This window comes from Geotrypetes seraphini, chromosome 3, assembly GCF_902459505.1.
Source record: "Geotrypetes seraphini chromosome 3, aGeoSer1.1, whole genome shotgun sequence".
In the NCBI taxonomy this organism is placed as follows: Eukaryota; Metazoa; Chordata; class Amphibia; order Gymnophiona; family Dermophiidae; genus Geotrypetes; species Geotrypetes seraphini.
Window position 1 is genome coordinate 246786652 of NC_047086.1, and position 17535 is coordinate 246804186.

General features: G+C 45.1%; 1 protein-coding gene across 4 annotated transcripts in view; it reads right to left on the minus strand.

The window, feature by feature from the left end:
- ADGB (androglobin) overlaps positions 1-17535 on the minus strand; it is a 633675-nt gene that overhangs the window by 2518 nt on the left and 613622 nt on the right. For all 4 annotated transcript variants that reach the window (XM_033939743.1, XM_033939744.1, XM_033939742.1 and 1 more), the window contains 2 exons: positions 10685-10796; positions 10377-10560 (listed from right to left, as the gene is read on the minus strand). In XM_033939743.1, the coding sequence (XP_033795634.1) occupies positions 10377-10560; positions 10685-10796 (296 nt within the window). The remainder of the gene's footprint in view (positions 1-10376; positions 10561-10684; positions 10797-17535) is intronic.

Here is a 17535-nt window from a genome sequence, read left to right on the forward strand (position 1 = left end):
TGCCCAAAATGCAACTTCTTGGTTGATCTGTAAAGTTTCCCAATTCAAACATATTACACTTGTTTAAATCAGATTAAATATGGAGGATTTGGTTCAAGATTTTTGGGTTGATTTTTAAGACTAAACTGATGATTATCCACTTTGCATTCCTACTTCTTTGAGAATTTTTCGGCCTACGATAGCTTTAAGATCAGCTGATAAGGCATTATTGAAGTGCCCTCTTTCATCATGTTCATTTGGACTGAGTACTGATCTACCCCATTTATAATAACTGGACCACATCTATGGGATGCACTGCACTGTGTTTCTAGTGCAAAAGGCATATGAGTTTTGAACCAGTAGATTATTCTCCTTTAATAGCGAATTGTGTAGCAAGCATCATCTACATTTTTCAGCCCCACCTTCTGCAGCTCTGGGCTGTGCTGTAGTTCCTCAGTTTTTCCTTCTACATGCAAGTTGGAAAGTGTCTTTCTGATCTGCTCCGATTCTGGTTTATTATTGTGGGGTTTGTACCTGGAATTTAAGGATCCTTGGTGCTTCAAAGGTCTCTAGTGTTACTGGGGCAGCTCTGCCTGGGAGAAGACACAGATTCTCTGAATCAGAAGTCTATAGCTGGGAGAGCATCCCTTTTACAGGGCACCTGCTTGTCTGGCCTGCATTAACATTTATTTTGGTGTCTCGGTGTCCATGCCCCTGCTAGCAAGGCTCACTCCAGGTACTCCCAGAGCTTGAGCGCAGGCTGTGTGGCCCTGTATCAGTCCTGAGGACTCTACTTAGTGATACTGGCTGTATTCCCCCCCATCCCCTCCGACACATATGGGGGTCTCAGGGTCTAACTGGAAGCTCAATGACACAAGCACCTAGATCACTTTTATATGCTTGTCTGAGGCAGTATTTTTCTACATATTCCAGCTGCTGATTCAGCTGAAGCAACAATACACCAGCACAAATGCTAGGAAGTTCTTCTTTACCCAACATGTGGTGGACACCTGGAATGCGCTTCCAGAGGGCGTAATAGGGCAGAGTACAGTACTGGGGTTCAAGAAAGGATTGGACAATTTCCTGCTGGAAAAGGGGATAGAGGGGTATAGATAGATCCTCCCCAAAACTGAAACTATCATTCCCCTCTGCAAAAGGTATATCCCGCTTAGGAAAACTAGGAACATCCCTCCCCTTTAGAACCACAGAACTCTGGAACAACCTCACATCCCCGCTCAGAATTTCAAGCTCCCTCCAATCCTTCCGCAAACACCTGAAAACTTGGCTCTTTTCAAAAATCTAACACCTCCCGCTCTTTGGTACCCTGACCTTCTTTATCTTCCTAGCTCCTTTCCTATAACCCTTCATTGTAGCTCCTTTTCAACCTAACCCTGTAAACCGTGCAGAACTCTACGCTTGTGGAGATGGTGCAGTATACAAACCTAAGGTTTAGTTTAGTTTAGTTTAGATAGAGGATTACTGCACAGGTCCTGGACCTGTTGGGCCGCCGCGTGAGCGGACTGCTGGGCACGATGGACTTCAGGTCTGACCCAGCGGAGACAGTGCTTATGTTCTTATGAGTACAGTTTGTCAGGGATGGTTGGGGGGAGGGGTATCTCTAATTTAAGTTTTGGGGGGGGGGGGGGTTTCTGGGGCTAGATGTAGGATCCACCACCTCCAAAATCCTCTTTCCTTAACTTTTTGAACTTTGGTGTAGCTCTCCCAGTAGTTTATTTGGTGCCAAAATGCTACCACAGTGGACATCTTGGATTTCCCAATTTAATTTTAAAAGCCTCTATCTGCCTCAAAATACCTTGATTTGGATTTAAATTGATAGAGCGTGTTTTACACCTGTTTCATTCCAGATTTGCACTGGCTGGCTGGCTGGCTGAGCAGCATCCTTTTTCCACATGGGCCTGTGGGAGGAGGGATGAGAGCGAGAGAGAGAACATAAGAACATAAGAATTGCCATCTCTGGATCAGACCCTAGGTCCATCATGTCCGGCGATCCGCACATGCGGAGGCTCCGCCTGGTGTACCTTGGCATAGTTTTAGTCCCCATATCACTCTATGCTTGTCATAAGGAGATGTGCATCTAGTTTACCCTTACCCGTATCACTCTATGCCACTCATAAGGAGATGTACATCTAGCTTACCCTTAAATCCTAGAACGGAGGATTCTGCAATTACCTCTTCTGAGACAGCATTCCAGATGTACACCACTTGCTGCATGAAACAGAACCTCTTGATATTTGTCCTGGACCTGTCCCCCCTCAGCTTCAGTCCGTGCCCTCTTGTCCGTGTCACATTGGACATTGTAAATAACTATTTTTCCTGCTCTATTTTGTCGATTCCTTTCAGTATTTTGAAAGTCTCGATCAGATCCCCTCGCAGTCTCCTTTTCTCAAGGAAGAACAACCCCAGTCTCTTAAGTCGTTCCTCGTAATCCAGGTTCTCCATACCTTTCACTAGCTTTGTTGCTCGTCTCTGCACTCTCTCCAACAATTTTATATCCTTCTTTAGGTATGGAGACCAATGTTGGACGCAGTATTCCATGTGTGGTCTGACCATCGCTCTATAAAGCGGCATTATTACTTTCTCCGATCTACTCGTGATTCCCTTCTTTATCATGCCTAGCATTCTATTTGCGTTCTTCGCCACCGCCGCACATTGCGCCGACGGTTTCAGGGTCCTATCAATTAGTACACCTAGGTCCTTTTCCTGTTCGGTTTTTCCCAGAGTTGCACCTGACATACTATACTTGTGTTCCTTATTCTTTCTGCCTAAGTGCATCACTTTGCACTTTTCCACATTAAACTTCATCTGCCATTTATCTGCCCATTTCTCCAATTGACTCAAGTCACTTTGGAGTTCCTCACTGTCCTTCTGCGATTTGATTGCCCAGCATAGCTTTGTGTCATCTGCAAACGTGATGATCTCACTGGATGTTCCATCCTCTAGGTCAGGGGTACCCAACGCGTCGATTGCGATCGACAGGTCGCTCGCTCAGGCGACCCCAGTCGATCGCAGAGCGGGTTCCCTTCTCTTTTTTCCCCTCCTAACTGGCCTGCTCCTGAATTCTGCTGCTGCCTCCGCTGCTCAACATAAAAAAAAAAAAAAAAAACCCGGCTTGGAGAACTTATGCTCCGGGGGCTAACATGTGCTTGTACCGGCTTCCCTTCGCTTCCCTCTGAAACCGGAAGTTATGTCCGGGGGGGAGGGGGAGGGGGAGAGAAGGGAAGCCGGCACGCACATGTTAGAGCCCCGTTCACGGACTAAAGCGGGAGACAGGTCAGTGAAGCTTGTGATTTGCTCTTCTTGCTGCCAGGTCCTGCCTACTTTCTGTTTCCTCAAAGGCAGAACCCGGCAGTATTTCTCCCAATAGGTCGATCTTGGGCCGATCAGCCTTCCTCTCCCCGACGTCAATTTTGCCTTCGGAGAGGAAGTTCTGGCCAGCGGAACTTCCTCTCCGACGGCAAAATTGACGTCGGGGAGAGGAATGCTGGTGGGCCCGAAGCAGGGAGAGCTTGGCCGGCGGCGGGCAGCTTTGGGGGCCTGTTATCCGATGGCAGCGGCAGTGGCAGTGACTTGGGGGAGGGCAGGGAGGGAGAAAGAGGGAGGCAGGGAGACAGAAGGAAAGAAGAGAAACAGAAAAAAAGAAAGGGGGCATGAAGAGAGAAAGAAAGAGAGGGCAGGGAGGGAAGAAGAAAATGTTGGGGGGGGGTGGAATGAGGTCAGGAGGAGAGGAAGCATACAGGCTAAAAGAAGGGAAGAAAGATTGGATGCACAGTCAGAAGAAGAAAGTGCAACCAGAGACTCATGAAATAACCAGACAAGGTAGGAAAAATGATTTTATTTTAAATTTAGTGATCAAAATGTGTCTGAATTTATATCTGCTCTCTATATTTTACAATATGGTCCCCTTTTACTAAACCACAATAGAGGTTTTTAGCGCAGGGAGCCTTTGAGCGTCGAGAGCAGCACTGGGCATTCAGCGCAGCTCCCTGCGCTAAAAACTGCTATCGTGGTTTAGTAAAAAGGGAGGGGGTGGGTATTTGTCTATTTTTGTATGGTTGTTACTGAGGTGACAGTGCATAGAGTCATCTGCTTTGACCTCTTTGAAAAAACCCCGGAATAGGAATGATAATTAACAATTCTATGCGTACAGTGTGCGTTGTGTTTTTTTTAAATTTTATTGTTGGTAGATCATTTTAACTTGGTCATTTTAAAAGTAGCTCGCAAGCCTAAAAAGTGTGGGCACCCCTGCTCTAGGTCATTGATTAAAATATTAAAATAAGATGGATCCAAGTATCCAGCCCTGGGGTACACCACTAATCACATTCTCCCAGTCTGAGAACTTCCCATTTATGCCCACTCTCTGCCTTCTGTTCTCCAGCCATGTGCCTATTCATGTTAGTATATCTCCTTCTATTCCATGGCCTTGCAGTTTCCTGAGAAGTCAAACGCTTTCTGAAAATCCAAGTATATAATATCCACCGGTTTTCCATTATCAATTTGTCTGTTCACTGTCTCAAAAAATTGAAGTAGGTTTGTCAAACATGACTTCCCTTTCCTGAATCCATGTTGGCTGGCTCTCATCAGGTCGTGTGTGTCTAAGTGCCGGATTATGCTATCCTTGATCAGCGCCTCTACAATTTTCCCAGGGACTGACGTGAGACTCTATAGTTGCCTGGCACTCCTCTTGTTCCTTTTTTAAATATCGGTGTGACGTTCGCTATCTTCCAGTCGTCTGGTATCTGTTCTGTTTTGATTGACAGGTTGGCTAGTTTTTGCAATAGTTCTCCGATTTCCACTTTCAGTTCTTTTAAGACTCTCGGATGAATTCCGTCTGGTCCAGGAGATTTGTCACTGTTGAGTTTGTTGATCTGGCGGTAAATCTGGTCCAAGTTCACTTCTACTGTAGTGAGGCTGTCCTCTGTTACTCCTTTGAACACTTTCACTGCTTCTGGAATTGTTGCGGTGTCCTCCTTCGTAAAGACAGATGCAAAGAAGGAATTTAGTCTGTCTGCAATTTGTTTGTCTTCCTTGATGTACCCTTTCCTTCCCCGGTCGTCCAGTGGTCCCACACCGCCTCTTTTGTGGGTTTTCTCCCTTTTACATACCTAAAGAAGAGCTTGAAGTTTTTGGCCTCGTGCGTTATTTTTTCCTCATAGTCCTTTTTGGCATTCCTCACCGCCCTGTGACATTTCTTCTGATCATCTTTGTGTTTGTTTCAAGCATTGATTGTTTTCGTGCGTTTTCATGTTTTAAAGGAGTCCTTTTTTCTTTTATGGCTTCCTTCACCTCTTTAGTGAGCCATGCTGGCTCTTTTTTGCCTTTAGTTTTCTTTGCTTTGGACATCTGCGGAATGTAGAGGCTTTGTGCTTCCGTGATAGTATTTCTCAGTAGGGACCATGCCTGGTCTACTGTTTTAACTTTGCCCATCTTTTTCTTGATCCGTTGTTTCACCATGGCTCTCATGCTATCGTATCTTCCCCTTTTAAAGTTTAAAGTCGTGGTTGAGGTTTTATTACCTTTCCCCTTCCTGACATCGAGTTTAAAGTTGATCATGTTGTGATCGCTCGTCCCCAGCGGGACCATGACTTCTACTTCCTTTGCCGGTCCCGTAATGCCATTTAGGACCAAGTCCAAGGTGACGTTTCCTCTTGTTGACTCTCCCACCAATTGTTCCAGGAAGCAGTCCCCTAGCACTTCCAGGAACTTTGCCTCCTTGCCACAGTTCCCAGGTCCAAGTCTATCCACGGGAAATTGAAATCCCCCAAGATTACGACATTACCAGTCTTACATTCGTTTTTAATTTCCTCTATCATTTCCGAGTCTGTCTCTTCCCTCTGTCCTGACGGTCGGTAGTAAAGGCCAATCTTTGTGTCAGCACCGTTGTGTCTGGGAATCTTTATCCAGAGGGATTCCAGCTTCTCTTTCTTTTCCATCATAGTCTCTCTTACAGATTCTATTCCTTCCCGAATATATAGGGCAATACCTCCACCTTTCTGCCCCACTCTATCTCTTCTGTACAGTTTGTATCCCTGTAATACTGTATCCCATTTGTTTTCATCATTCCACCAGGTTTCTGTTATGCCAATGATTTCCAGTTCGTTTTTTGCTATTGCTTCTAATTCTCCCATTTTATTTCTCAAACTTTTAGCATTCGTATACATACATTTGAGTTCCCTTTGCGTTAACCTTCTTGGACTCTTTAAGCTTAGCAGTCTCCCCTGGTTTTTTCACGGTATCCTTTTCTGAGCCTGCTTTGTCTCCCTTATTTGCTTGGTGGTTGTCTCCTCCTGTGTCTAAGTAGTTGTCCGTAGTTCCCTCTTCGGGACATCCTGTCGCCCGGACCATCGACTGGTGGTCGACTGTCGGCTTTCCCCTGTCCTTTAGTTTAAAGCCTTCTCAATGGCCTTCTTCATGTTGCCTGCCAATACTCTTGCTCCTTCTTCGTTGAGGTGCAGTCTGCCCTTTCTGTAGTACTTGCTTCTTCCCCAGAACGTCGTCCAGTTGCGTACAAAGTCAAAGCCTTCCTCTTCGCACCATCGTCTCATCCAGACGTTGATTGCTTGCAGTGCCCCTTGTCTCCTTCCGCTCTTGGTACCGGGAGGATCTCGGAGAATGCCACCTTCACCTCCCTGATCTTCAGTTTTCTTCCAAGTGAGCGGAGCTGGCCCTTCATCTCTTCCCTGTCATACTACCGTCCACTCACATCGTTGGTTCCCAAGTGGATAAGTACAGCAGTGTCCTCTCCCTTTGCGCTATGATTCTGGAGATCCTGTTGGCCACATCCTTCACTCGTGCTCCTGGCAGGCAGGTTACGATTCTATCCTCTCTCCCTCTCTCTCTCTCTCCCTCCCTCCCCTCTGGTCCCTCTATGATGATGGAGTTGCAGGTGGCCTGTTTTTTTTGCTACAGAAATTCCCCATAGAGCCCTCAGTTCATGACTCAGTATCTTCAGCAAAGCACAAATGCGCAGACACCTCAGGGCCCACAAGGAAACAAGAGGAATCCCTGCAAGGTTTATCTGGGCATATTATTCAGGGCTTTACTCCTGATTTTGAGAGTCTAATGTTTGAAACCTATGTGGCTTATCGGGGTCAACCTGCGCTGTCTGGTGACATATTGGTGCCTGTGAAGGGTGATTTACCATCACAGGGTGAGGTTTTCCAGATTAAATTGCATCCACAGGAGCCAGAGGTCCAGTCAGAAAAGGACTGGGGTTCAGAGTCAATGCCTTTACTCCCTAACAGTTTTGGAGGATTCAGGGTTTTAGCTGGGGATTACCAGTTAGGAGTCTGTGGCAGTCTTGGACCATGGAGAGGACCCTACGATATGCCATCTTTTTAAACCAATGACTTTGCTAGAAGTTATTACAGAATCATTGAGGGAATTAAATCTTGAACCCCCCACAGTAGAGAATGACATGGTGGCTGTTCCCCGCAGCTAACCCGCCGAAACGGTGGGGAAAAAGCAAGTGCTCACCGCGGATACAGGGACAAGGCCATCCACTGCCCCCGTGGACAAGGCCATCTACCACCCCATAAAGTGGTGAATGGCCTTTTCTCTGTAGTTAAGGGAGGGAACGTGCGTGGTCACCGATTGCATGCAGCCCCCTCCCTCCCTTCCGATCGCCGCCGCATCTATCTTCCTCCCTCTCTTCCTCTTACCTTTGGGGTGCGTTTTAATTTAATTTGTTCAAGCAGCCCGAGCCTGAAGTCATGTGCGTCTGCGGAAGCTTCTCCTCTGATGCAACTTCCGGTTCCGTCAGAGGAGAAGCTTTCGCAGACGCACGTGAATTCAGGTTCGGGCTGCTTGAACAAATTACATTAAAATGGCCCCAAAGGTAAGGGGAAGGGAGGGGGATGCACGGACCGTGCGAGGGGTGCTGAAGGGGGGGGGGTGGAGGAGGGCGGCTTGGAAAGGAACAGATGCTGGAAGGGAAATGGGGAACAGAGAGTAGGGAGAAGATGCTGGAAGGGAAGAAGACAGAGATGCCAGACCAATGGGGGGGGGGGGGGGGGAGAGGGGGGAAGGCACAGTAACAGAGCAAATGGAAGAGGTAAAGAGAAGGCAGACAGTGGATGGAAGGAATTGAATGAGGAGAAGATGAGGAAAGCAGAACTTTGATTTATAAAATGACAATTGTACAGAATATTGTTTCTTTTTATACTGTAAGAAAATAAGTTCAGTATAAAACTATTCAAGGCTTGTGTGGATGGGATCAGATGGTTTGCAGGGATGGGGACTGAGCTCGCGAGGACAGGACGGGGATGAGCTCATGGGGACGGGTACAAATTTTTTCCGTGTCATTCTCTACCCCACAGACCTCTGCTACTCAGCTTTCTGTCATGAGCAGGTCTAAGTCTCAGATCACATTTTTTCCTTTGCATCCAGACATTACAGCAATGCTAACGGTGCACTGAGAGTCTCCAGAGGGCCCCTTGCAAGTGGCTAGGATTAGACTATGTCAAAGTTGTACTCGATGGCTTCTGATTTTCAGCAGCTGTTTGTCACACCTAAAGTGGATTCGTTGGTGGCACAAGTTACCAAGCGTACTTCTTTTCCTAATGAAGGTGGAGGAATTTTAAAGGATGTGCAAGACCACAGGGTGGATTTAGTCCTCAAGAGACTGTTTGAGGCCTTGGATTTGGGTCTGAAAATTGTGGCTGTGGCCTTATTTGTTGCAGGTGCCTGCCATATTATTTTGCATCGGGCTCCATCAGTAAAGGGTGATGCTTACTTCTAGTTGCTAATTATGGGGGTGGATTATGTAGTAGATGCTCTATAAGACATGTTCAGTGTCATGAACAAAGTATCTGCTTATTCTATCTCTGCCCATAGAATGCTCTGGATCAGGCAATGGGTAGTAGATTATGCTTCCAAGGCCACGTTGAGCAGATTTCTTTTCAGAGGCCAAAAGTTCTTTGGCAAGGGGCTGGACGACCTGATGGCCAGTGTGATAGATTGTCGCCCTTTACCAGACTGTAGACCACATGCAGCTGAGGGCTCAGGTTGTGGTACTTTTCATTGTTCTAGACAATCTTGTCAGTCTTCAGTGGGGTCCCCTACTCAGAGATCATTTCAGGGAACTTGGCTCACTAAAATTAAACACTGGTTAGCATTCAACAACTTTTAAGTGCGTAATTGTAACAATCACATGTGTAAGTGCTACTATTCTATAACTCAGCCATGCAAATTGGTGCCTTAGGTGACCTATTTAAAAATGATGGACTGTGTATACATGTGGTAAAACTCAAAGCCACTAGTCTTCTCAAATACTGTGATAAAAATTGATGATGGAGACTTGAATTTCATTATTTGCCTTTACAAATCTGAGTTCAAGAGGTATATTTCAAACTATGACAGGTTCTATTCTGTGCTGTACCTGAGGCGATGGAGGATAAAATGATTTGCCCAAGGTCAAAAGGACCCTCAATAGGAGAACAAGGATCTGAAGCCTAGTTTTGATGGTTACAGCTCTACTAGGCTACTCCTCCACTAGGTGTAAAAAAAATAATTGCAGCTCAGAAAAATGATCCAAAAATAGAAATACTGTAACTAGGGAGCCTGCAGCCTTGTGGCTTACATCAGGATGGTTCACAGGAACCACTAAAAAACAACTCTTTAAAATGTCTGAAATACCCTAACTAGGGAAACTGAATATGGCTGGTGCTCACGTAACTTCTGACTCCTCTCAGACTCCATCTACAGACTGCCATTGCACTGACCAAGAATGCTGCAGAAATCAGAGCTAATATTTTTATATGGTACGATCCCTGAATTTTTTTAAAGGTTTGATATCTGAGTATCAACCATTAAGATCATTGCACTCTGAAAGTTCAGCATTGCTGAAAACCAAGGCTAACCCTAAATATATGGAAACGGATGCCATGACTTTTACATGTGCAGGGGTTAAGTTGTGGAATAGCCTGGTTGGTCAAATCCAAAAATGTAGAGATAAGAGCTCATTTAGGAAAATGCTAAAAACATAATTATTTGTAGATGCATTTCTTTGAGAAATTGATTTTATGTAAGGACTAACTCTGTTTGTTTGGTTTTAACCTTGTTTTGAATTTTATATTTTATGTATGTAACTATTTTTAAACCATTTTAGGTTGGGCAGACTAGATGGACCATTCGGGTCTTTATCTGCCATCATCTACTATGTTACTATGTTTTGGAATAAAAAAGTATTAAAAAAAAAAAAAATTAGCTGCAGCACTGCTCAGTTAAGTGCCATTGTAGTTTAGGCAGAAAAAAGCCTCTCCTGCCCATTTAAACTATACTGAATATTGACCCCTGAATATAAATAAATACTGTCAACTGAATTATCTATAAAGATATCACTAGTACTGTTCCTATCAGAAACTGTAACGGGTACTAGCCTGCAGATTCTCATACAGTTGAAATAGTTTTTTCTTCTGTGAATTGCGATCCTCCTGTTCTTTCATTCTCGTTTCTAGTACAAGCTCCCGAAACTGTCGGAACTGGCGAATTTCGTCTGCCTTTTGTATCTGCTGTTGCAGAATGAGAGGCTCATCCTTTACTACAGGTATTGGTATTGTCTTCCTGTGTGAAGTAGCAACAAATAAAGATGGAAAATTGCATATCATCCCAGCTTATATTGTTCAGAGCAATTAATTTCAGTGCTCAATAAATTACTGAATATTTTTTATATTCCATTATAACTTACCTCATATAAGGCCTAAGATCTAAAGGTTCCCATTCTGTTTTTTTACTCGGTGTGCTTGAGTCAAGGGCTGTCAATGACACTGCCGACATTTCCAAAGATATGGGAGATATATCTGTGCAATAAAACCAAAAATATAATTTATCTTTGGAAAGTGTCAGGGTATTATTACCCCTTTTCAATGGAATCCATTTTTGCTGTTACCTAACAATCCAAAACCATCTTTAGATGAAAGTCTATTAAATCCAAGATGGCACAGGACCCTCCCCCCACATACTATTACACCCATTTCACATAAAGACAAAAATTAGTTTTATATTAAATGTAAATAGATTTGTAAAGCATCTTAGGGGAAAACAGAGCAATGAGTTATATACATAAAATTATTCAAAATAGTTAAAACATGAGTGAATTGTGAAGAATTTCAGAATGATATTGTATGACTGGGAAATTGGGAATTTAAATTACAGATTAAATTTAATGTAAGCAAAATGAAACATATAGGGAAAAACATAACCTAACATGATCTTATAATTAGGAATGTGTATGCAATAAGGGGTTGCATATTAGGAATTAACAGGAAAAGGCAATTCATCAAAATTCTCAGCTCAATTTGCAGTAGCAGCCAAAATTTTATGACAGGTTAGAATTATTTTACAAAGAAATAGAAACAAAAGAGGGACTAGAATAAAGCCTCAACAATCTATGATACAGTGGATGGAATGAGTAAACTTGAATTCGCTGTTAGTAGGAAGACTAAGGGAAGCATCATGAAGTTATGAACTAGCATATTTAAAACAAATTGAAGCAAATATTTTTTGTTGTTGACTCAGGCCCTAGAATTCTTTGCTCAAACATATAGTAAAAACAGTTAGTGAAGCTGGGTTTAAATTAGGTTTGGACAAGTTCTAGGGGAAAAATCCATAAACTATTATTAACAAAATAGACTTGGAGGAAGTAGTTATTTATTCCTGAGAGTAATCAGCACGAAGTCTATTTAAAGGGAAAAGGAATAGAACTTGATATATCACCTTTCTGTGGTTACAATTAGAGAATGACACGGTGACAAAATTCATCACTGTTCCCGTCCCCGCGGATAACCGCGGGAAACCATCTTCATGTCATTCTTTAAGGAAAGAGGGAAGAATCAGAGTATGAATGGCCACAACCACTGACCTGCAAGCTTTGCTTTGAATAATGCTGGTATAGAAGGACAGAGTGTGAAATAGACACTAGAAAATGACATGGGTTTATTTCCTGCGGTTATCCGCGGGGACGGGGACGGTGATGGATTTTGTCACCGTGTCATTCTCTAGTTACAATCAAAAAGGTTTACATATCATATTCAAATAATTTTGTACTTGGGGCAATAAATGATTAAGGGGGGACTTCATCAACGGGTACTAATAATTAGTGCACACTAAGGCCCTGATTCTCTAAAAGTGCGTCCCGATTTTAGGCAGCTGTAGACGTCCTACAGCTGTCTAATCAGCCAATCGGGATGCACGTTTTTAAAAAAAAAAATGCTCCCCAGGCAGGCCTGAAGGCGCCTCCGGGAGCCTAGGGAGACCCGCAAGATGCCTAAGCTCGTCTAAGGGCCTTAGGCGGGCCTTAGGCTGAACCTAAGCGGCCCTACGCGTCTCCCTAGTAGATGAGAAGCTTAAAAATGTAGGCCAGCAAAATGCTGGTCTACATTGTAAGTAGACGCGGCCGCTATACTTATCGCAGCAAGGGATCTCTCTGCCGCTATAAGTATAGCGGGCCGTGGCCCCTGACCGATCACTGGCAGGAGGGTGCCCAAACCCTCCTGCCCGAAGACGCACCCCCCTCCCCGACACTACCGACCGCCCCCCCCCGACATTACCGATCCCCCCCCCGACAATATCGGTTGCTGGCAGGAGGGGTGCCCAATCCCTTCTGCCCGAAGACGCACCCCCCCCGGCGCTAACAACCCCCCACTCCACCAAACCTGTTCTTACAGATGGGTCTTGCACGTCGAGCAAGCAGGCACGCCTCGTCGAAATGAGGCGGGCCCGCCCCCTTCCCAGCCCATCCTGCCGAAGCCTAAGGCCTGATTGGCCCAGGCTCTAGAAGCCTGGACCAATCAGGCCTTAGGCATAGCGGGTCCGCCCATCCCCACTTAATCTAAGGCCTGATTGGCCAATCAGACCTTAGACTTAGTAGGGATGGGCGGACCCGCTATTCCTAAGGCCTGATTGGTCCAGGCTTCTAGAGCCTGGGCCAATCAGGCCTTAGGCTTCGGCGGGATGGGCCGGGAAGGGGCGGGCCCGCCTCATTTCGACAAGGCGTGCCTGCTTGCTCGACGTGCAAGACCCATCTGTAAGAACAGGTTTGGTGGAGTGGGGGTTGTTAGCGCCGGGGGGGGGTGCGTCTTCGGGCAGGATGGATTGGGCACCCTCCTGCCAGCGACCGATATTGTCGGGGGGGGGCGATCGGTAGTGTCGGAGGGGGCGGTCGGTAGTGTCGGGGAGGGGGGTGCGTCTTCGGGCAGGAGGGTTTGGGCACCCTCCTGCCAGTGATCGGTCAGGGGGCCACGGCCCGCTATACTTATAGCGACAGAGAGATCCCTTGCCGCGATAAGTGTAGCGGGCCGTGTCTAATCTAACCCGATTCTCTAACCCGCGTCTGTAACATGGACGCCGGTTACAGAATCGGGGTTTAGTTTAGGCCGATTCTGAATAGGACGCCTCTCCCGGGCGTCCTATACAGAATCAGGGCCTAGGTGTCTTGTGGGCCTCGCCTTCAATATAGGCGGCCTGCCTGGGGAGCATTTTTTTTTAAAAAAACGTGCATCCCGATTGGCTGATTAGACAGCTGTAGGACGCCTACAGCTGCCTAAAATCGGGACGCACTTTTAGAGAATCAGGGCCTAAGTGCTAAAGACACCCACAGAAATATAATGGGCATCTTTAGAGTTTAGTGTGCGCTAACATGATAGTACCTGTTGATAAATTCCCCTCTTGCCCAGAGTCACAAGGAGCTGCAGTGGGAATGAAACCTAGTTCTCCAGGTTCTCAGGCCACTGCACTAACTGTTACGTGGGACTTGAAATGGTCATTGTTGGAAGCAAGATACTGAGGTGATGGACCTTTAGGTCTGACTTGATATGTCAGATCTTTTGTTCTTAACTGACTAATAGTAGGTTGGTTCGCTAACTAAAGTGTAATGTTTAGAACAGCACTTCAAAACAGAGTTCAAAATGTGCTGATGTTCTGTTGGCCTCAAACTGGAAAGCTGATTAGATGAGAGACAGATAATGTGTTTTTGAGACACTATAGGACAGTTTCTATAAAGGATGCTTATGTTAGGTGCTGCTAGGCACCTTCAGCACCTACATTAATTACCTAAATGAGCTTTAACAAGCTCATAATTGGATGAGCCCAGACCATGCTCAGAAGAGAACACTAGGAGGATGGGATTTGCAGAGGGATTTGCAGATTCTTCAGTAATAATCTCTAGCAATGCAGAGGGCTTAAAACATTGGTGAAGGGAGGAATCCTCTCCCTGGTCTATGGCCGATATCTCCTCCTGGTCTTCTAGATGGGTGATTGCTTCTCCCACCAGGGAAGCCTTACTTTGGGACAATAAAGGGATTAAATCTGATCCTCTTCCTCTGAGTCCCTGTCCAATGGACCATCAGAATCCGGAATAACCTCCACTCAGGGAAGAAGTGGTCTCAGTATCCAGAGGGGCCTGCATGCTGGTTTTCTTGGAGGCAATTACTTCTGCCAGGAGAGTCTTAGAATCGCAGGCCCTGTTGTGCAGACAGCTGTTACTCAGGATCATGGCAGTGGGAGTGACCTTGCATATGGCTCCCTCCTTCCTACCGAAAGTTAATTTGGCGTTCCATGTCAACAAAGAAGTTAGATTGCCAGCATTTCACCCAAGGTCCAAGAAGACAGAGCCTTAAAGGTTTTGGATATCGGAAGAGTCCTATTGTGTTACCTAGAGGTGACCAATGAGTTTCGTCTCTCAGATCATCTTTTCATGTTAACCAATCAGGTGATACAAGGCAGATCCGCTTCCAAGGCCACCATCTCTAGATGAGTTCGTAGAGCTATATCCTCTGCATACATCAGTTGTGGCAATCAGCCGCCTATCTCGTTGAAGGTGCATTTGACAAGAGGAATGGCCTCTTGAATGGAAGATTTGTAGCTAAGCAGCTTGGTCCACCCTTCATACTTTCACCTTTCATACTTCATAAATTCTACGAGGTGGACATAGCAGCACATGAGGAAGCCACTTTTGGGTCCTCAGTCCTAAATGTAGGCTCATCTCTCTCACACTAGACTTTGGGGACTGCTTAAGAATACTATGGTTCAGCATACCATTCCTACTGCACTGGAAAAGGAGATTAGGTTCTTACCTTGATAATATCTGATGCACCTGCATTCTGACTCAAGCTTAATGGTCAGCTCCATAGCTAAGATATTACTGTCAGTCAGACTATTGAATTATGAAGAGTCTGTTTATAGGATTACAAGGGAGAAATGGTTGAGCTCCATAAATGTTCGGGTTGTTTATGTTTCTTGCTTAATTTGTATTTTCTTACGTTCATTGTGCCTCTTAGAGACAACTACATTACTGTTTCTTCAGTGACTGTTTTAACTTTATCTGCGTTTCAGGAAATTCCCTGTACCCCTCCTTCTCCTGTAGGGCTGTTGCTGGCTTTGGTATGAACCAAAGGGGGCAGCAGAGACTGTGGAGAAGGAGTTGAAAAGCTGTGATTAGCATCTTCTGCAGTATACTCATGAGCACAAATGTACAACTCTATGGTTCAGCATAATATCTAGTGGAAAAGATGTTATCAAGGCAAGAACCTAATCTCTTTTTCTATAACAGGCACACTCCCTTACAGAATAGTGTTTGGTTCTCAATTTTATCAGCGTGCATTTTGAGCACCATTTATTGAATTCCCTTTTAGTTGTTTAAAGGCTTTTGAGCTAATCAGACTTGTGTTTATGTTCATACTTACTAAATGTAGGCCAGAACATTACAATTATGTTAGGTTGAACCCTTTAAAGAGTGTGGCTTATATTAAATTCAAAACCTGCTAGTTGAACAGTTAACTTCTTGTTCTACTGCCTTTCAAAACCTGGATAGAACAGCAAGAGCATATGAAGAAATATTAAAACAGCTAGATACATTTTGACAGCAGGTATAAAGTACAGCATTAGGCATCAGAGTACGAGGAAGAGCTGAAAAGTTCTCAGCCCAACCAAGAAGAGAATGATGTGGAGCCATGAAATTTACACGTTAGGCTACATATGCCCCTTAAATTTAAAACATTTGGCACATCATGTCTGAAGTTTCTGTAACTCTTCCAAAAAATACTCTGATGTCTGGTCACTGAAATACTGCTCCGCTGCTGCAATCACCTCAAAATCACTCAAAATTGTTGCCCTTTCAAACTCTTTTTAAGGTTTGGAAACAGAAAATAGTCAGATGGATCAAGATCTGGTGAGTAGGATGGATGGTCTATGCACTGAAATCCCAACTGCGTCAAAACATCCATTGTTTGCCAGCCTTGGGAACAGGTGCATTGCCTTGCAAAAAGAGAACTTCTTTCTACAGTTTCCCTCTCCTTTTTTTTTTTCAATGTCTCCTTTAATCGGCACAGTAAGTTATAGTCGCGTTTTGCATTAACTGTTTTGCCCCTTGGAAGATAGTCATTACACCTTCCTGATTCCAAAACACTGTGGCCATTACCTTTCCTGTTGACTTTTGAGTCTTGAATTTTCTTGTCCTTGGAAAACCTGAATGCCACCATTGCATGGACTGTTTTGGCTCAGGATCATAGTGGTGTAACCATGTTTCAGCAACAGTACCGTATTTTCACACGTATAACGCGCACCCGTGTAAAATGTGCAACGGGTATAGTGTGCAGGAAAAAGAAATTTATGTAAATAAATTAATATATAGCACGCACACGCATATACCGCGCATGCTGCTCATTGAATTAAAACCTCCTTCTGCCGTCCCGATTCTCCTCTCACCGCCCTGCCCTCTGCCCTGACTCTCCTCTCGCAGCTCTGCCCCGAATCGCCGCCCTGCTCCTGCCTTGACGTCCCGACTCTCCTCTCGCAGCTCTGCCCCGAATCGCCACCCTGCTCCTGCCTTGATGTCCCGACTCTCCTCTCGCCGCCCTGCCCTGCTCCCAGCTCTGTAAGCATGCGCAGACCATCTACAGACAAATAAGATGGTCTGAGCATTCTTGCGCACAGTTTTCTGCTGCCGGGTTGTCAGTGTGCCTTTGTCGGGGTGCGCTTTTGACCTGTCACCAAGGCGGGCCTTTGTCGCGGCGCACTTTTGATCACTGTGGCCGTGTCCCCCTTCATCTCAATCTGTTGTCTATCTGGCCTTGTAATTTGCCCAGTGACCCATTGAATAGGATTTTGCCTATACAACAGCATCCCAGCCTTTGGATAAGCCTATAAAATCATTAATGCTGCATGTAGAGCCCACATTTTAATTTGATCTCTTCAGATTGGTATTCTGCATTTATCTAGTAGAGTTTATCAATTAAATTTAAATTTACCGCCATAATGTCAGGAATGAGATGAAAGTCATATACAGTGGACTTTAAGCTTAAAGTCGCTGCGAAAGCTGAGGAAATAGGCAACCGGGCCGCAGCGAGAGAGTTCGATGTTGGAGAAACATCGGTGCGTGAATGGAGAAAAGATAAGAAGGAACTGGAGAAATGCAATCTGCGCAAACGGGCACGTCGTGGGGCCAAACCAAAATGGCCTCAGCTGGAGGATGACTTGAAGCAGTGGATTCTGAGGAGAAGGGAGCAAAATCAATCAGTCTCTACCTTGCAATTCAGATGAAGA